This window comes from Somniosus microcephalus, chromosome 14 (genome assembly GCF_052327205.1).
Source record: "Somniosus microcephalus isolate GS21.2 chromosome 14, FLI_Smic_1.0, whole genome shotgun sequence".
Lineage (NCBI taxonomy): Eukaryota > Metazoa > Chordata > Chondrichthyes > Squaliformes > Somniosidae > Somniosus > Somniosus microcephalus.
In genome coordinates this window covers 21,331,866-21,353,488 of record NC_141000.1, presented here as the reverse complement: position 1 = coordinate 21,353,488, position 21,623 = coordinate 21,331,866, and the positions used below count along the sequence as shown (strand labels likewise).

Genomic DNA, 21,623 nt, shown 5'->3' with positions numbered 1-21,623 from the left:
GGGTTTAGTAGTTCCAGTAGCTAGAAGCCAAGCTCCACCTGTTGAAGTTCATTATTTCTCTCACATTTCTGTAACGGGAGCTAAATTTGCTTCTAGTTCTACAATTTTACAAATTTACTTATTTCATTCAGTTACACATATGGACAGCACTCAAGGTACATTAATTTTTATAGACAATCCAAATTTTAGGTAGTCCCAATTTTAACTCCAGGCAGGAGTTGTGCATGTGGGGCCTGAGGCAGACAGGAAACCACCCGGCCCTCCGCAGCCTGAGGCCCAAGAGATTTTCTTCCACCCGAACCCGGTTGGTAGCCCTTCTCCGGGACCCACAGGGAAAATTTAGCCGTTCGCTGCAGCGAGTTACCCCCTTCCCTACTGCAGGACGCCCCTGGAACCCCTATCCTCACACGGCCGATTTTCCACAATCAGTAGTCACTTCCCAGCCCCTTGTTCCTAGCAGGAAGTTGGCCGGCGGCATGTTAATGAGGCCCAGCGATTACAATCGTCAAGGCCTCATTCTGCTGCAGGCTGGCAGGAAATTAACCAGATTCCCGCGGTTACCTGCTGGGAGTTAAAATCGATCCCTATGTGTAAACTGCGTGCACTCGAGATAAGGTTAACATTTTTGAAAGAAAGGGACTTTTGTTGGACAAGTAAATTATTGTCAGTAATGAGATAAGAGCTCAGCCATTGATCCGAGTGGCCTCTGGAATGATAGTGGCTTTACAGTTGGATGAGAGACTCTTTACTTGAGGTGTCCTCCACCTTGAATATCATCGAATCAGTAGCTTTAACTCTAGTGAAACCACCGATCTAACACATTTAGAGTTGCCTCATTTATTGTGCATGATGCACAAACGGCAAAAATTTGACTGGTGTAGTTACTTTGGTCGTATAGGCATCTCAATGCCCAGAATATGCACCTGTGTCTACAGAGCAGAAAATCAGGCTGAGGGGCTTTCCACACACGCTGATACGTGTCTGAAGACATTTCCAAAGTTACTTCTGCTTGATTCATCGGAGCTGCTTTGCGTATCAAATTCCTTTTGCTTCCCCCACAGCGTCAGCAAGTGAATTAAAAAAGCAGAAGTTCTCCAGCGCCCTGGTTGCTATCAGTTGAACCAATGTCATTTATTCAAGTCCAACTGCTCTTCATAGTTCAAAACAGCTGTTACAAAATAGCCCCAAGAGAGTTGGTTTCATCGTCCCAAGTATGTTACATTCTGCACCATATTATTGTTAACCATGGGACTGTGTGAAAGGTTGACGAAAATGGGGTGAAAGAAAAGGACACGGTAATGCGATTAGATTTCAGGCACGTACCCGCTACGACAAAGCTAAATTCAGACAAATACAGGCCCAGTGTTCATTTTTCTTATGTGACAGATGGAACATTCGCTTAATATTATATGGGAGCCATAGAAACACATATGTATTTAGATCACTAATTGATTTGCCTCTGAAGAAATTAAATCAAGGCAGAGTAGATTTTTACAATTTCTTAAAATCCAATTATCCAAAATCAAAAGTGTCTCTAAGTGAACCCTCTGAAGGCTCTTTATATTCCCATCCTTACTTCATAACAGTTATCCTGCCAGAAATAAACTTCTCAGATAGACTACAGCTGCTTACAAATAACATTGTTCCGGCATACAAATATTCCGCAAATTCTAGTGAACCACGTCACCCTGCTTCTCACAAGGTTTGTTTCTCCAACTTGGTGGGAACCTACGTGTATATTTTCCTCTGTTTGGTAACTTGAAAAATTAGATGTATGGGGCAAAAATTCATCATCGCCCCGTTTGGGGCGCCGTTATCGGCCGTGCGCAAAGTTTAGCGCCTGGCGCTAATTCTCGCCTCCGACAGCAAACTTGGCTTTTATCGCCCCTGGAGGTGATTGGAGCGCTAAATCAGGCGCTTCACACCTGTCTTAAGGCGCAAACGCCGAGGAGCGAGGCGCTACCTCAGAGCGCTGGCGAAGCAAGGAAGGGCAAATCAAAATGAACCTGCAAAGTGCTGCTCAGTACCCAAAACTCCTTCACACAGCGTTGAATCTCTCCAGAAGTCTCTCTCTCTCAGACTGCGTGGTGCAAAAATGTCACCGACAAAAAAAGGCAGGAAGCGGTTGCTTTTAACTAGCGCTCCCCTAGTCCCTTTCTGACTGCAAAACGCTCCCCTCAACCTGTCGTTGCTGGCGGCAGGCGGTAAGGCAGGGGGCGCCACTCAATATCCGGTCCGGGGCGTTAACGGGGCGTTGCGCACTCGACTGACGTCACAATCTGCCGGCGCAGGAGATCGTGGTGGTAGTGTTTAGCGCCGCCGCAAAATGTCTAGTTAATTTCGCGAGCGGCACAAACATCGTCGCGCCCGGGCGCTAGTTGCTTTGCGCCCCAATTGGTGCCCTCTTAAGGCGCTAATGGGAGGCGCAAACAACAGAATTTTTCCCCCTTATAAGTGTTGTTCCCTGCCTGGCCTCTATTTCTTTGTTAAAATTAGCTGGTTTGTTGTGGCCATTGATTGAGGTGGTGGTTTTGCAACACCAAGGCCACATTTTAACAGTTCTAAAAGATGCACTTTTAAAGAAGACTTTGTATAATGACCTGTTTATCAGTGTACAATAGAAGAGATAACCATCACTTGTTGCTGATTTTTTTTTACTCATTCTCTACTCCATATATATATATATCAGTATGGACCCAAATGCAGTTTTCCAAATGATAATAAGTCACACCACAGCAAAATCACGTGAAAATACTTGGAAGGCTAACTCACACTACCATGGCTACCAAGGTCGTGTCTGGGCTTCAATAGGATGCATTGCAATGGTAGGTGGCAAAATGCCATCCAAACTTTCAGACATTAAATCATCAAGCACAGCGCTGCCAAGGGAGAGGCGGGATTCAAAGAGAAACCCAGAGAGTGATGGACGGGATTTGCAGAGAATGTTGATTCCGTATCAATACCAAAGCTAGCAAAGAGTCTGGATAGAAGAGCTTTCGGAACATTACTCCAGTAATGAAAGGATTGCAAATGTCTGTATGAAAATCTGTCATAATAATATAGGGGTGATATGTTTTATACCTGTTATATGTGCAATACAGCACTTTAATGAATAGCTGTTCCAATTTACCTAGGAAACAACAGTTAATTAATTAGTGTGGAGAATCAAGGAAATCTGCCAGACATGGTGTGCCAAGGAAATGTCTTGCAGTGCCTACAGGACAATAATAAATGTCTGTACACTAACAGCCCCACGGAGCTGATAAAAGATCCTAAACGATTTGTTGGCAATCACTGCCTTTAGACTCCCTGTTGCCCACCACCCCTACTATATTCTTTGCATGAACTCATCGAGCTAAGATACCAATGAATGCAAATCGCCTCACTAATCCCTGCGCTGTGAATTTGCAGAGCTTGCTTAAGAAAGGAAAGTTCCAGGAAACTTTCACAGCTATAGAGACTTATTCTGTAGATTAGGATTTAGAAATTGATTCTGAATCATTTATATTTGGGATAGATGGGTACCAACAGAAAAAAAGATCAGTACTAACAAATGCAGATCATGTACTTCAATTGAAGTATTCATGAAACAGAAGTAGTGTGTGAGTCAGAACTACTGGATCATGGTTTTCCTCTGACCACGAACCATACGTCTTGTGCTGATAAATGGAATCAGGAAACTCTCTTTAACCGGCACCTAAATATCCGGAAATCTCTCTTAACCGGCAAAATTCAGGAGTAGGTTCAAGTAAGTTTTACTATATATTAATGGTCGTGTAACCGGGGTTCCTGGATCTGTGGCCGTGTAACCGGGGTTCCTGCACCTGTGGCCGTGCAACAGGGACTCCTGGATCTGTGGCCGTTTAACCGGGACTCCTGCACAAGTGCCGTGTAACCGGGGCTCCTGCACCTGTGGCCGTGTACGGGGCTCTCGTACCTTGGTAAGTATACCTCGCTGTAATCCGGACTTTTTGATCAACCGGCATCATGCCGGTCCCGTTGGTGCCGGATAAAAAGGAGTTTCCTGTAACTGCATTGGTATTACATTGGCGTCATTATCCTTTCTCTGCAAACTTTTCAATTTTAAATTGTTCGCAAACTGGAACCTAACAAGCAGAATAGGGAACTCCACAATTTCTTTTCATGATTAAGATATTGCAGTGCTCGGAGACACATTCTATGCTATATCTGGGCCAGGATTAATCATCCTCTTATGGAAATTGGGCACTAAATCAAATAGGATTTTTAACAAATACCAAAGGAGGTGCATTGCTAATGTGAGCTTGCAACAGGAATGTTTCTGATCTCTCATATTCTGACAGGATCCCATAGCATCTCCGTGCTTACTTGTGAAGAATGGTTCCCTTGCAATCACACCAACAGCAGTGCACAGCAACAAGCATCATGTTGCTCAGAAAGCAACCATACAGAAAGGACAAAGTGTGAAATTGGTTTCGCGCCTGACCCCGGCGTGAAGTGGGTGGCGCACCTGGAATATGCGCTGGCAGCCCGAGGCTCGCTCCAAATCGGTCCCGGGGCCTCATTTCCGTAATACCGGCAAGCTGCAGGCGCCAATCAGGTGTCCCAATGCCGCTCGCCGGCCGGGTCTACCCAAAATCAGCTGACCGGGACACAGAGCCGAACTGGCCCGCAGGTAAGCCCTGGGAGGGGGTGAGAGGGGGCTGGCAGCACTCCGGACCCCATTTGCTGGCTACGGATGTAGAAGGGTAAGTGAAATATGAGATTTCCCCCCCCCACCCCCTCGATTCAGATTTCAAGAATTTTCAAATGAAGTAGATCAGTGCATCCAGGGACCTTCACCAGGATGGCACCACCCTCACCGGCCTCCAGAATTACAAGCCAAATCACTGGAATCGTCTTCCTCGCTCTTTTGAAGGTAATAGGGAATCCATAGTCACCAGTAACCTGTCCCAGGGGAGGGAGTGTGCTGGCAGGGCCAGGATTGAGGCCGAGGAACCCCCTGGGGTCCAGAAACTTGCACCACCAATTGAGGCTTGTAGGGTAGGTGGGAGCCCCTCATAATAGGTGCACCCAACAGTGCCCTGCTGATAAAGGGAACTTACTCTCACCCTGCCAACTTTGGTGGTCTGAGACAGGCAGAAGCTATGAATCAAAAATCAGCAGTCAGCATCAGCTACCAATTAAAGAAGATAGTGAACCAGGGGTCCCGGGAGTGTGTCATTATCTGCAGGGGGTCCTGGGAGTATGTCATTATCTGCAAGGGTTCCCTGGGAGTGTGTCATTATCTGCAGAGTTTCCCTGGGAGTGTGTCATTATCTGCAGAGGTTCCCTGGGAGTGTGTCATTATCTGCAGAGGTTCCCTGGGAGTGTGTCATTATCTGCAGGGGGTCCTGGGAATGTGTCATTATCTGCAGGGGTTCCCTGGGAGTGTGTCAATATTTGCAGGGCGTCTCTGGGAGTGTGTCTTTATCTGCAGGGGGTCCTGGGAGTATGTCATTATCTGCAGAGGTTCCCTGGGAGTGTGTCATTATCTGCAGGGTTCCCTGGGAATGTGTCATTATCTGCAGGGGTTCCCTGGGAGTGTGTCAATATTTGCAGGGGGTTCCCCAATATAGAACATTTTGAAAACCACTGCCTTTAAGGCAGCAGCCTTTGCTCACCACAATACAGTAGGGTTAAGAACATAAGAAATAGGAGCAGGTGTAGGCCATATGGCCCCTCGAGCCTGCTCCGCCATTCAATAAGTTCATGGCTGGTCATCGACCTCAACTCCACTTTCCCGCCCGATCTCCATATCCCTTGATTCTTCTAGAGTCCAAAAATCTATCGATCTCAGTTTTGAGTATAATGAAAGACTCAGCATCCACAGCCCTCTGGGGCAGAGAATTCCAAAGATTCACAACACTCTGAGTGAAGAAATTCCTCCTCATCTCTGTCTTAAATGGCCTATCCCTTATCCTGAGGCTATGCCCCCTAGTTCTACACACTCCAGCCAGGGGAAGCAACCTCTCAGCATCTACCCTGTCAATCCCCTTCAGAATCTTGTATGTTTCAATGAGGTCGCCTCTCATTCTTCTAAACTCCAGAGAGTATAGGCCCATTCTACACAATCTCTCATCATAGGACAGCCCTCTCATCCCAGGAATCAATCTAGTGAACCTTCGTTGCACCGCCTCCAAGGCAAGTGTATCCTTCCTTAGATAAGGAGACCAAAACTGTGCACAATACTCCAGGTGTGGTCTCACCAAGGCCCTGTACAATTGTAGCAAGACTTCCTTACTCTTATACTCCAACCCCCTTGCAATAAAGGCCAACATGCCATTTGCCTTCCTTATTGCTTGCTGTACCTGCATGCTAGCTATCTGTGTTTCTTGCATGAGGACACCCAAATCTCTCTGAACACCAACATTTGAAAGTTTCTCACCACTTAAAAAATATTGTTTTTCTATTCTTCCTACCAAAGTGAATAACCTCACATTTCCCTACATTATACTCCATCTGCCACCTTACTGCCCACTCACTTAGTCTATCTATATCCCTTTGCAGACTCAAAGGGCTGGATTTTACCGGCCCTGAGGGGACGGGTTTGGAGGCGGAACTGCTGGGAAAGTAAAAAAAAACCCGCCTCCAACTAATCTTCCCGGTAGCCGGGTCCCCAATTTGCGCAGGGACCTGACTCCTAGCGGCGGGAAGAGGATTATAGCCACTTAACTGCCTGTTAACAGGTAGTTAACAGGCAGTTAATAGGCTTTTTCCCATTTTGAGCCTTCTGCTGCGGGCTTCCCGATGTCGGGGAACCCCGCCAGGTGAGACATGCTGTGGGTCTGTTGTTATGTTGGTGTATAGATGACAGTTGCAGGAGTGGTGTGAAGGATGCAATGTGACAATGGTGAGTATGAGAGGTGAGAGAATGTTGTGAAAGTAATTTTATTGTGATTAGATGTTTCTGCAGGTGACAAGCTGTGAAGTGTTTGTGTAGCCTCATCTCATCGGGAGAAGTGACAGATGGCTTCTGCAATCTCAGCTGCAGCTGCCATCTGTTTTCTCCTAAGGAGAAAGTAATTGGAGAGTCTGGGTGCAAGGGCTCACCTTTGGACAGTGATTGTCAGTGTTTGGCAGCACCTCAATGCTGTCAAACACTGTCAAATCATCTGTCAAACAAGTGTGGTGCATATGCCTTTAAGAAAACCGGCAGATGAAGCGTCATCAACTAATGTCATCTGACACCGGCTTTCCTTTAATTAGCTGGCAAGCCCGCAGGGCGGGTTTAACAAGGCCAATCAGGGCAAAATAGCGCCAGTTCATCAGATGTCACTGGGGGCAGGACTAGAAACCAAAAGGCTGCAGTCCCGCCCCCAACTCGTCTCGGTAAGTAAATCTAGCCCTTTGTGTTCTCCTCACAGCTTACTGTCCCACCAAGCTTTGTATCATCAGCAAACTTGGATACATTACACTCAGCGCCTTCATCTAGGTCATTAATGTAGATTGTAAATCGGTAAAACCCCAACACTGATCCTTGCGGCACCCCACTAAATACAGCCTGCCAATCTGAAAAAGATCTGTTTATCCCTGCTCTCTGTTTTCTGTCCATTAACCAATCCACTATCTATGCTAATATATTACCCCCAACACCATGAGCCCTTATCTTGTGTAATAACCTTTTTATGTGGCACCTTATCGAATGCCTTTAGGAAATCCAAATATACTACATCCACTGGTTCTCCTTTATCTACCCTGCTAGTTACATCCTCAAAAAACTCTAATAAATCTGTCAAACATGATTTCCCTTTCATAAAACCATGTTGATTCTGCCTAATCATGTTATGATTTTCTAAGTGCCCTGATACCACTTCCTTAACAATGGATTCCAGCATTTTCCCGACGACCTGGTTGCAAAACATTTAGAGGCCAGTGCTCAACTCTTAACCAATGACGAGCAGGACTCCAGAGCATGTAACAAAACAAATCTCAACGGGTAATTTTAATTCTAACATTTTGGGTAGGATTTTCATTGGGCCGTGGAGGCATGTGGGGGGGTTAAAATCTCGAAATCGGGGGGGCACGAACCCATCCCGCCCCCAACCCGCCTCCATGCCCGTTTCAAAGGAGGCGAATATCCAACCTGTGCTGGGACCCGCCTCCCTGAGGCGGGAAGGGGATTAGTGCCAATTAACTGCCTGTTAACAGGTAGTTAACAGGTAGTTTTTAGCCTAATCCCTATTTTTATTGCTGAAGTGTGGGATTCCCGACGGCTCCAAACCACGCCAAGTTAGCGAGGTGGGCCGTCGGGCTGAAGGACTTGGAGGGTTCGAGATGTCCGGTGTTCAGGTGAGTGATGGATGCATGAGTGAAGAGGTAAGTGTGTTTGGTGTGTGTAAAGTGTAAAGGGGGAGAAATTGGGTGAGTAGCGCCACCTGTTAGCGCCTAAAGAGGCAGTCAGTGGCTGTAGCGCCACTGGCTGCGCCTCCCGCGATATTCAGCAGGGGCGCTAATGGTGGCGTTAGCCTTTTGCGTTGCGCCGCCACCGATGACGTCATCGGTGTGCGCAGCACCCCATTCGCGCCCCAATCGCGATATTTGGTAGTGAACGCCGCTGTAGCGCTGTTCGCTACCCGCGCCCGGTTCACGGGGCCTTGCTGCGCCGGCAGAGGCGCAAGTTAAGGTGGAGGTGCGGGGCGGCCGCTTTTTTGGCGGCCGCCTGCCAGCACCTCCGTCCCCGGCCTCCTGGTCCCCCCCTGCGGCATTGCCGGCTGTTTCCCGCGAGCCCGGCACTTCTCCTTGGTGCCGGCACTCGCGATCGGGGCTCGCGCTGCTGCAGGCCCCTCCCCCTTAACAGTGGGAGGAAGGCCTGCAGTACCGCAGCGTGCCGTGCCGCAGCGTGTGGCGCTGCGGCACGTAGCGCTGCGAAATTCACTTTCAGCGCCCTAAGAGGGACGCGGAGCGCCTCGAGCTGCGCCCCGTCTCCCTCTAGGGACACTTCAACTGAATTTGCGGCGATCGCTAATGCGGCAATCACGGCGCAAATTCCAGCGCCAGGCGAACTTTGCGCCGCTTGGGTGCCTCAGGCCAATTTCTAAGCCAAAGTGTTTAAAGAAGTTTAATTACCTTTACTTACCTTTACAGCCTTCCTTCCTTCAGGTCTCGGGAGTCCCTCATCTCACTGGCACAGAAAGCAGAATGGCCGCGAGCTGTCAAAAGTTGCAGCATTCAGCTTTCTGTTCTGGAGAGATCTCTAAATCAGCTTGAGAGGAAGGAATTAACTTAGTGTACAGATTGTCAGTGTTTGACAGCTTCAAACAGCTGTCAAACGCTGATATTTCATCTGTCAAAAGCTCTTGACAGATGAAATATCAATCTGTGAAGTCACCTGTTGCTGGGTGGCCCATAATTGGCCTGCTGAGCCCACTGGGCAGACTCAACAAGGTCAATCAAGTGAAAATCGCGTGGGTTGGCCACAACTCGATGGAGGCGGGACTACAACCCCGAAAGTTGTAGTCCCGCCTCCTACACGCCTCCAGTATCAAAATCCAGCCCTTTAGCTCTTTCGAACATTACAAATGCCACTGGTGTCTGGACACCTGTCGTGTCTTGCGTGCACCGAGTTCCAGTTTACTTGATGAGAGGGCAATGCAGTCTGCACAATTAACTCTGGATCGTCCTGAGGTACTGGTGTCAACCTGGTATTTGCAGTGTAACGGAGCCCTTAGAGACATTTGCTACATTGCTGTTTGGAAGCATGCAACTGGCCAATCAATTGAGACAACTTGGTGCTGGACACCCTGGAAGGAAATGTAGTCAATCACCTGCATTCTCCATTGACAATACGTAGCTTGGTGTTGATGAAAGAAAGCAGGGATAGAAGTGGGAAACGCTTAATTTACTCCTAACGTCTATATTCTTTAATTAAAAGTTTTTCTTTATTTTCACTTGCTTTAATTGATGAACGTTCTTGAAACAATTACCGCTCTAACCTGATGTGGCGCCTCTGATCCTCATTCCTACTTTGCGGTTCCAAATGCACCCTGGCATGCAGCTACAGTTTTCTTACTATGAGGATGGCATTATATGAATATGCTGATGTTCTATGATTAACATTTGATAATTACTTCCTGAGGGCTCTACAGATCTCCTAGTTCAGGTTGGTTTACTTTGAGTAAAATTACTTCTTTCCACCCATGCTGAGAAGATTCATCTCAAAGATTATCATAACGTTTATAACCTCTGTTATTTGCAGCACAATGCTGTCATACTAATGAGCGTTTGTGACTAGCAAGCAGATTGGTATCAGTGTTACAGTCATTTAATTTCTTTGTTTATTCTATGGACATGGATTTAGCTTTTCACATTTACCTATGTATCTTTAGCACTGTCAAGCATCTATTAAATGGGTAGACTAGAAGCAGCAAATTTTCGAGCATTCACTATTTAATTCTGTTGCTCCATTTTCCGCAAATGTTACGGGTGTGAGTCCCCATCCTTCCCCCTTTACCAGGAGTGTAGTATATCCTCTTTAGGATTTTAATTTGTATTAATTTACGCCTGGTCTCCTCCTGTCCTGAAGGTGATGACTGATGCTGAAGCCCAAGTGGCCATTCTTCAAGTATGAGTGTTGGCAGACGATTTGACCTTGATGGTGGTAGCAGAGGCATCACAGTTGAACCTAATTCTATCTTTGCCAGCCATCCAGACATGCACACTTTCCAGCAGATAAGAGACAGCAGTAGATTGCTTTCCCTTCCTGGCTCAGGGAGTGCAACAACCTGTATGTATAAAGCACCTTCAACGGAGCAAAACATCTCAAGAACTTCAGTGCTGGGCATCAGACCTAAGCACAAGTAGGAGGGGGCGATTAGGGGAAATAACTGAAAGCACAGGAAGTTTTTGAAGGTGGGCAGCGGTTCAAGAAGGCGGCTCACCACCATCTTCTCAAGGGCAATTAGGGATGGGCACTAAATGCAGGCCTAGCCAGCGGCGCCCACATCCCATCAATGAATTTAAAAAAAGTGTAGCAGGACAAAGGGGTTTAGGGAGGGAGTTCAGAGTGTGAGGGCAAAATGGCTGAAGTCTTTGCTGTCGATGATAGGGCGGGGGAAGGGAATCACGCAGTAGACCAGAGCTGGAAATGTGGAGGATTCAAGGAAGTTATAAAGAGTGAAGCCATGGAGGGATTTGAAGACAACGATGACGAATTTGGAATTAGAAACAAAGAAAGATTTTCATTAGTGTCAGCTTGGCTCAGTTGGTAATACTCTACATCTGAGTCAATAGATTGTGGGGTTTCAAGATCCACTCCTTCACTACTGAACCAACGACTAGACCCAAACCAAACTGAGCTAGTCCAATGGGGGTCACTTTCACCTTCATTGCTTGGGCAGTGAGCTGGCGAGTTGGATCGTGCACCTGCTATAGAGCACGCCCCCTTTCCATTGCCCATAATGGGCGGGCTGGTTTACCACCCGATCAATGAAGGTGAAAATGAGGGAAATTCAGGAACAATTTAGGGCAGGTTGAAACTCTTTGTGACTCATAGGTTTCTTTGGAGAGAGGTGCTGACAGCACTGGCATTGTGCTGACACTTGCATTCATGCTCTGCGGTCATGGCAAACACACGTGATGCAGACATGTCGGTGCACAGTAACTGTATTTTACCATGGGTCAGACCAGGTTACAAAACTAGTTACGAGGCCAACACTATTAGTTCACCATAAATAACAACAGAAAATGCTGGAAAAACTCAGCAGGTCAGGCAACATCCGTGGACAGAAATTTGAGTTGACGTTTCGGGTCGAACCGTCTCACGGACTACCAGCAGATACTGCACTTAAAGGAATATTGCAAGAATGATGGACACGTTCCATTATTTGTGTTGAGCCAAGCATGGGGTAGAAGTAAAAAATAATGATGCTTGCTGGGTAGGTGGTCATTTTACTCTTAGACCTGCCATCATGCTCAGGAATGAGGACGGGAATATGGAGTAATGGTTGTCCGGGACACCATTGTAGAATTTCAAAAAAATAAATAACTTGCAGAAGGCAGGTTTACATTTAGTTTTTTTTATTTAGAAACCATTAGTTACAAGGACAAATCTCACAAGTTTGTCTTTGAGAGCCTAGTCCTAGATTGTGCCACAGCACGGTGGCATAGTGGTTAGCACTATTGCCTCACAGAGCCAGGGACCCGGGTTCGAATCCGGCCTCGGGCGACTGTCTGTGTGGAGTTTGCACATTCTCCCCGCGTGGGTTTCCTCCGGGTGCTCTGGTTTCCTCCCACAGTCCAAAGATGTGCGGGTTAGGTTGATTGGCTATGATAAATTGACCCTTAGTGTTACGTGGGGTTACGGGGATAGGGTGGGATATGTGTTGGTGTAGGGGTTACGGGGATCGGGTGGGATATGTGTCGGTGCAGGCTCGATGGGCCAAAATGGCCTCTATCTGCACTGTGGGGTTTCTGTGATTGTGAGTCGTCTCCCGAGTATTGCCTCAACAGCGCAGGTTGGTCACTAGGTCAGATCAGGTCAATTCATTATGGACATCAACAGCTGCTTTAATGATTTAATTACCTCTGATATTGATCTCCACTGTAATTAACAGAGTGTTTACATAAATTATTTAGCTAATTGTACATGATACACTTTTAGCAAATCTGCACCCAGTTTAAGCCTGACTGAGTTTCAAATCGTATATTGCACAGATAAACTGCTTTTTTTTTTGTACTGCTCCATAATTTATATGTATTCCTGTTGGCTGTATACCCCAGAGAAGTGTGTTAAAAATGCTTGTGCTGCTTTTATAATGGGGGATGTTCAGGCATTTTTCAGCATCATGCCAAGCAAGAGAGAGAGCAGCACCCCACCCCAACAGACTACAATCAGGGTGACCCTGTGCACAGCCCACGACCACCGGGTACCCACTTGTTCTTCCACAGCTCTCTGATCCAACCCTCTCATGGAGAGTGCCAGCCAAGCACGCTCATCCTTGGCCGAACATTCAATGCACTCGTGTAAGGTATCAATGTACGAAGTACTGTGTGATCCCAATGTAAACGGTCTGAAACCGACGTGTAAAACCAAACTCATTGAGAAAAGTGTGACGGGAGAAGTGGCCTTACCGATGAGATTTGCTGCTTTCTCTGTGCTCTGAGCCTATGGCCGTGTTGTATCAATGGCAGTGGTGGGGGCAACATGGAAGGGGGTTTCATTAATCTTCTCTCTCCCAGTTGCCGCTGATGCTCTGTCAAGAAACAAGAATACAAATAATATAAAAACGTGATCTGCCAGTCAAATTACAAGTTTTCCTTGCTGAATGAGGCCAAAAAAAAACCTGCTTGACCAAATAAATCCCCCATCAATCCCTTACTGCAGGCCAGGCTTTCACCAATGCTTTACTCTTGTGTGAATGGCTCAAGGATGGTTTACATAAACAAACTCCATCTCTTCAGAGCTCACACTTGCGTCTTTCATTCTCTGCTGCACTCAGTGCAGCCCAGGTCGAACAATTGATCACAACTGCAGTACTGAAGGACAGGTAGGGTGCTCGCTATTTTGTGGGTTCAAGTCGCACTTCAGAGATGAGAGCACAAAATTGAAGTTAACACTCCAGTGCAGTGCTGAGGGAGTGCTGCACTGTCGGAGGGGCCGTCTCTCGGATGAGACATTAAACCGAGGCCCTGTCTGCTCTCTCATGGATGTAACTGGTAAAATAGATAAGGGAGAACCAGTGGATGTGGTGTATTTGGAATTTCAGATGGCTTTCGATAAGGTCCCGCATAAGAGATTAGTGTGTAAAGTTAAGGCACATGGGATTGGGGGCAAGGTATTGACTTGGATAGAGAACTGGTTGGCAGACAGAAAGCAAAGAGTTGGAATAAACGGGTCTTTTTCCGAGTGGCAGGCAGTGACTAGTGGGGTACCACAGGGATCGGTCCTTGGACCCCAGCTATTCACAATATATATTAATGATCTAGACAAGGGAACTAGATGTAATATCTCCAAGTTTGCAGATGACACAAAGCTGGGTGGGCGTATGTGCTGTGAGGAGGATGCCGAGAAACTCCAGGATGATTTGGACAGGTTGGGTGATTGGGCAGAAGCATGGCAGATGCAACATATCGTGGATAAATGTAAGGTTATCCACTTTGGTGGCAAAAACAGGAAGGCAGATTATTATCTGAATGGCAATAGATTGGGAGAAGGGGATGTGCAACGAGACCTGGGTGCCCTTGTGCACCAGTCGCTGAAGGTAAGCATGCAGGCGCAGCAGGTGGTTAAGAAGGCAAATGGTATGATGGCCTTCGTAGCGAGAGGGTTTGAGTACAGGAACAAGGATGTCTTGCTGCAGTTATACAGGGCCTTGGTGAGACCACATCTTGAGTATTGTGTGCAGTTTTGGTCGCCTTGTCTGAGGAAGGATGTTCTTGCCATGGAAGGAGTTCAGCGAAGATTCACCAGGCTGATACCCGGGATGGCAGGAATGACGTATGGGGAGAGATTGGGTCAATTAGGCTTATACTCGCTGGAGTTTAGAAGAATGAGAGGGGATCTCATTGAAACTTATAAAATTCTGACAGGACTGGACAGACTAGATGCAGGAAGGATGTTCCCAATGGTCGGGGAGTCCAGAACCAGGGGTCACAGTCTAAGGATAAGGGGTAAGCCATTTAGGACAGAAATGAGGAGGAATTTCTTCACCCAGAGAGTGGTGAACCTGTGGAATTCTCTACCACAGAAGGCAGTAGAGGTCAATTCATTAAATATATTCAAGAAGGAGTTGGATATATTTCTTAAGGCTAAAGTGATCAAGGGGTATGGGGAGAAAGCAGGGAAATGGTACTGAATTTGGATGATCAGCCATGATTGCATTGAATGACGGAGCAGGCTCGAGGGGCCGAATGGACTACTCCTGCTCCTATCTTCTATATTTCTATGTTTCAGGTGGACGTAAAAGATCCCACGGCACAATTGGAAGAAAAGCACGGGAGTTCTCTCCGGTGTCCTGGCCATTATTTGTCCCTTAACCAACATCACTAAAACAGATTATCTGGTCATTATCATATTGCTTTTTGTGGGAGCTTGCTGTGCACAAATTGGCTGTGCATATCCTACATTACAACAGTGACTACACTTCAAAAAGTGCTTAATTGGCTGTAAAGGTACAATACATTAAACTCAGAGGACAGTTTAAAAGAGTTCACAGTCCTAGCAGCAAACTCTTGAAAAGAAACAGTCTCTGCTACACGACTGCAGCTTCCACATCTTTATAACCAGCCCCGTCTGCAATGGTGCGAGCACGAGAAGATCCGAGAGCCAATTCCTTTGACAGAGTCAGCCAGCCAAAATGTGAGCAGTCTTAACACCTTAGCTGAGCTTCAAACTTCCTTTCCAAGGCTAGCTATTTCCATTTGTAACTTTGACCACCATTGCCCTTTCCGCCCCCAGCCAAGCCCCCTCCCCACCCGGCCACCATGCCTTCATCACCTCTAGGCTTGACTTATTCAGTACCAGGCTCCCCATATAACAGCCTACTTACTTTAACACCCGTTAATAATAGGAAGTTACATTTCCCTGTTGCACCAGAAGAGATGCAAGTAACAAATCCCAAACCGTGTTCTCACGCTGTGAGTCAGTGAAAGTGCCTCTGAGCAGCAGTTTCAGTTTCCAATCAAGCACTTGCAGTCCAATTCAGACCCTGGTTACCAACACTTTTAAAAGACATATTAATTATACAGGCAAGATCCAGCCACCTATCAGGATGAAACTTGTGTTTTTGTCGTGCCCCATCCTGCCATCAGAGAGTTACAGCTGGCACTTGGGGGTGGGGCTGTTAGCTTGCGTGTCCCACTATTTTACTTTCCGTTCTTGCTGGTAGTCAGTAAGCAGACGAGGGAAGTATATGTGACTTAACTCCACAAAAGTTTGAAAGCTCTACCCTAAATTCAAAGTGCTTAAGTACTTCTATCCACAGCAGACTGGATAAGCAAGAACTCCGGCTAAATGCTTACCAAACAGAGCACTGGCTCTGACTTGCCAAAAAGAAACCAAGTAAAAACTCTCATCTTACAAGCCAGTGAACAAAACAACAAAATGGCCACTAAAAGTGGGCAAATGCGACCAATGATCACTGCTACCTGATTTAAATATAACCCTACTGTGCAGAGCCAGAGAGGCTTTCCGCTGCGCTCTTAGCCAAGCACATCAGCGACAAATTGACAGCGCTAATTTGCACTTGTATTTGAGGGCCAAGGGGGGAAGGAGAAATACACTTCAAAATGCTCAGTATGAAGCATTTTCACTGTAATTCGCATTAGCTACAATTCACAGTTAAGGACTGATGATGATATGACTGACATCACAAATAACAAAATTACACACACACACACTCACACGAACGATGCCCGGTAGAAGAGAATTAAAGATGAGGGCTTTTTACTCAGCTTAAGTTTGTTGACTGCCAGCTGTACCTCTTTCAGCAGGTCTGCGATATCGGCCCATAGTACCACCAACTGCTTCCCTCCGCAGAATACAGTCCCGCAGTAACAGCTCACAGCAGGTTTCTCGATGGAAAGTTCATTATGGCAGAGTACGGAGCCGAGGCGCCCAATCCGCAGACTGCCAGCTGCTCACTGGGCTATGCCGCTGCCCAGAGAGACTATTTGTTTTACACAGGACTTTAAAATGACAAAGTGATGCTGAATTGATTTAGTCAGATGCAGCTTAGAATGAAGCTATCACGGGTTGCACCAGCACAGAGATACAATGAAGCTGCAGTAATTTCTGATATGGCCCAGACAATTCATTCCCTCCATAGAACGGAATGGGTGATTTTTAGGTTTCATTCATTAGGCTGAAAACAATGATTCCACAATTCTGAAAAGAAACTCTCTTTTTGTAAGCATCGCAGTGATTATTTCTACTACGTCCTTTGTTGTGGCTAAATTCATATTTAACCCTTAGACTGCAGAAAGACTGGTTAAGCATTCACAATGAAAGTAATGTAAATCAACATCTGCGGCCTGTAAAATATCAGGCTTACAAAGTGATAACTCATGGCCCGCTGTGTAAATGCACGCTGTGATAACTCATGGCCCGGTGTGTAAATGTACGCTGTGATAACTCATGGCCCGGTGTGTAAATGCACACTGTGATAACTCATGGCTCGGTGTGTAAATGCACGCTGTGATGACTCATGGCTCGGTGTGTAAATGCACGCTGTGATAACTCATGGCCCGGTGTGTAAATGCACACTGTGATAACTCATGGCTCGGTGTGTAAATGCACGCTGTGATAACTCATGGCTCGGTGTGTAAATGCACGCTGTGATAACTCATGGCCCGGGGTGTAAATGCACGCTGTGATAACTCATGGCCCGGTGTGTAAATGCACGCTGTGAAAACTCATGGCCTGGTGTGTAAATGCACGCTGTGATAACTCATGGCTCGGTGTGTAAATGCACGCTGTGATAACTCATGGCCCGGTGTGTAAATGCACGCTGTGATAACTCATGGCTCGGTGTGTAAATGCACGCTGTGATAACTCATGGCCCGGTGTGTAAATGCACGCTGTGATAACTCATGGCCCGGTGTGTAAATGCACGCTGTGATAACTCATGGCCCGGTATGTAAATGCACGCTGTGATAACTCATGGCCCGGTGTGTAAATGCACGCTGTGATAGCTCATGGCTCGGTGTGTAAATGCACGCTGTAATAACTCATGGCCTGGTGTGTAAATGCACGCTGTGATAACTCATGGCCCGGTGTGTAAATGCACGCTGTGATAACTCATGGCTCGGTGTGTAAATGCACGCTGTGATAACCCATGGCTCGGTGTGTAAATGCACACTGTGATAACTCATGGCTCGGTGTGTAAATGCACACTGTGATAACTCATGGCCCGGTGTGTAAATGCACACTGTGATAACTCATGGCTCGGTGTGTAAATGCACTCTGTGATAACTCATGGCCTGGTGTGTAAATGCACGCTGTGATAACTCATGGCCCGGTGTGTAAATGCACGCTGTGATAACTCATGGCCCGGTGTGTAAATGCACGCTGTGATAACTCATGGCCCGGTGTGTAAATGCACACTGTGATAACTCATGGCTCGGTGTGTAAATGCACTCTGTGATAACTCATGGCCTGGTGTGTAAATGCACGCTGTGATAACTCATGGCCCGGTGTGTAAATGCACACTGTGATAACTCATGGCTCGGTGTGTAAATGCACGCTGTGATAACTCATGGCTCGGTGTGTAAATGCACACTGTGATAACTCATGGCTCGGTGTGTAAATGCACGCTGTGATAACTCATGGCTCGGTGTGTAAATGCACGCTGTGATAACTCATGGCTCGGTGTGTAAATGCACGCTGTGATAACTCATGGCTCGGTGTGTAAATGCACGCTGTGATAACTCATAGCTCGGTCTGTCAATGCACGCTGTGATAACTCATGGCCTGGTGTGTAAATGCACGCTGTGATAACTCATGGCTCGGTGTGTAAATGCACACTGTGATAACTCATGGCTCGGTGTGTAAATGCACGCTGTGATAACTCATGGCTCGGTGTGTAAATGCACACTGTGATAACTCATGGCTCGGTGTGTAAATGCACGCTGTGATAACTCATGGCCCGGTGTGTAAATGCACGCTGTGATGACTCATGGCCCGGTGTGTAAATGCACGCTGTGATAACTCATGGCCCCGTGTGTAAATGCACGCTGTGATAACTCATGGCCCGGTATGTAAATGCACACTGTGATAACTCATGGCTCGGTGTGTAAATGCACGCTGTGATAACTCATGGCTCGGTGTGTAAATGCACACTGTGATAACTCATGGCTCGGTGTGTAAATGCACGCTGTGATAACTCATAGCTCGGTCTGTCAATGCACACTGTGATAACTCATGGCTCGGTGTGTAAATGCACGCTGTGATAACTCATAGCTCGGTCTGTCAATGCACGCTGTGATGACTCATGGCTCGGTGTGTAAATGCACGCTGTGATAACTCATGGCTCGGTGTGTAAATGCACGCTGTGATAACTCATGGCTCGGTGCGTAAATGCACGCTGTGATAACTCATGGCTCGGTGTGTAAATGCACGCTGTGATAACTCATGGCTCGGTGTGTAAATGCACACTGTGATAACTCATGGCCCAGTGTGTAAATGCACACTGTGATAAGCCATGGCTCGGTGTGTAAATGCATGCTGTGATAACTCATGGCCCAGTGTGTAAATGCACACTGTGATAAGCCATGGCTCGGTGTGTAAATGCACGCTGTGATAACTCATGGCTCGGTGTGTAAATGCACACTGTGATAACTCATGGCTCGGTGTGTAAATGCACACTGTGATAAGCCATGGCTCGGTGTGTAAATGCACGCTGTGATAACTCATGGCTCGGTGTGTAAATGCACGCTGTGATAACTCATGGCTCGGTGTGTAAATGCACGCTGTGATAACTCATGGCTCGGTGCGTAAATGCACGCTGTGATAACTCATGGCCCAGTGTGTAAATGCACACTGTGATAAGCCATGGCTCGGTGTGTAAATGCACGCTGTGATAACTCATGGCTCGGTGTGTAAATGCACACTGTGATAAGCCATGGCTCGGTGCGTAAATGCACGCTGTGATAACTCATGGCCCAGTGTGTAAATGCACACTGTGATAAGCCATGGCTCGGTGTGTAAATGCACGCTGTGATAACTCATGGCTCGGTGTGTAAATGCACACTGTGATAAGCCATGGCTCGGTGCGTAAATGCACGCTGTGATAACTCATGGCCCGGTGTGTAAATGCACACTGTGATAACTCATGGCTCGGTGTGTAAATGCACGCTGTGATAACTCATGGCCCAGTGTGTAAATGCACGCTGTGATAACTCATGGCCCAGTGTGTAAATGCACGCTGTGATAACTCATGGCTCGGTGTGTAAATGCACACTGTGATAACTCATGGCTCGGTGTGTAAATGCACACTGTGATAAGCCATGGCTCGGTGCGTAAATGCACGCTGTGATAACTCATGGCTCGGTGTGTAAATGCACACTGTGATAAGCCATGGCCCGGTGTGTAAATGCACGCTGTGATAACTCATGGCCCGGTGTGTAAATGCACACTGTGATAACTCATGGCTCGGTGTGTAAATGCACACTGTGATAAGCCATGGCTCGGTGCGTAAATGCACGCTGTGATAACTCATGGCTCGGTGTGTAAATGCACACTGTGATAAGCCATGGCCCGGTGTGTAAATGCACGCTGTGATAACTCATGGCCCGGTGTGTAAATGCACGCTGTGATAACTCATGGCCCGGTGTGTAAATGCACGCTGTGATAACTCATGGCTCGGTGTGTAAATGCACACTGTGATAACTCATGGCTCGGTGTGTAAATGCACACTGTGATAAGCCATGGCTCGGTGTGTAAATGCACGCTGTGATAACTCATGGCCCGGTGTGTAAATGCACACTGTGGTAACTCATGGCTCGGTGTGTAAATGCACGCTGTGATAACTCATGGCTCGGTGTGTAAATGCACACTGTGATAAGCCATGGCTCGGTGCGTAAATGCACACTGTGATAACTCATGGCCCAGTGTGTAAATGCACACTGTGATAACTCATGGCTCGGTGCGTAAATGCACACTGTGATAAGCCATGGCTCGGTGCGTAAATGCACGCTGTGATAACTCATGGCTCGGTGTGTAAATGCACACTGTGATAACTCATGGCCCAGTGTGTAAATGCACACTGTGATAAGCCATGGCTCGGTGCGTAAATGCACGCTGTGATAACTCATGGCTCGGTGCGCAAATGCACACTGTGATAACTCATGGCCCAGTGTGTAAATGCACACTGTGATAAGCCATGGCTCGGTGCGTAAATGCACACTGTGATAACTCATGGCTCGGTGCGTAAATGCACACTGTGATAACTCATGGCCCAGTGTGTAAATGCACACTGTGATAAGCCATGGCTCGGTGCGTAAATGCACGCTGTGATAACTCATGGCTCGGTGTGTATATGCACGCTCCGGTAAGTTACTTTTTTTTGTAAACAGATGAGAGAGGTTTTGTGTACGGGATAGCCCTTTTAGTTTACAGTTCTCAGAGCTGCTGATGCGTTAGTGGGTTTGACTCCCAAGTGCCTGTCCTTTGACGATACCCCAGCAGGTGTCGATTTGTTCACTCACTCCCTCACCTCTGCCTTTGATGACTTTGCCCCTGCAAAACCATAACTCTTTCCCATCCTGGGCGTGCCCCCTGTTGTGCCCCCCATCTTTGCCCCCTCAAGTCCAAGGGGTACAGACTTGATTGTATCTGGTGCACAACAGGTTTAGTTGCCAATCACTAGATCTGGCTGGACCACCGGCTACTCCAGGATCCTTAAACCCCTCTCTCCTGCCCCCTCCACCCTCAACTCCAACAGTAAGTGCGAGGAGTTCATGGACTACTTTGTCACGAAGATCATCTGTATAGCTGCCTCTTCAGCTCCTCTCTCTCCCCCTCCCTCCCTTGATGACTAAGACTAACCTGCCTCCAGACTCTCCCTTGCCTAAGTATCTCTCTACTTTCTCTCCCGTCTCCCCTCATGCCCTCTCTGAGCTCCTCTCTCCATGAGACACACCTCCTGCTCCCCTGACTCCATTCCCAC

At 47.2% G+C, this 21,623-nt stretch overlaps 1 protein-coding gene across 2 annotated transcripts in view; it reads right to left on the bottom strand.

Moving 5' to 3' along the window:
• The window catches only part of nhsa (Nance-Horan syndrome a (congenital cataracts and dental anomalies)), a 487,741-nt gene that overhangs the window by 63,087 nt on the left and 403,031 nt on the right, over nt 1-21,623 (bottom strand). For both annotated transcript variants that reach the window (XM_086006318.1, XM_086006319.1), the window contains exon 3: nt 13,090-13,211. In XM_086006318.1, the coding sequence (XP_085862444.1) occupies nt 13,090-13,211 (122 nt within the window). The remainder of the gene's footprint in view (nt 1-13,089; nt 13,212-21,623) is intronic.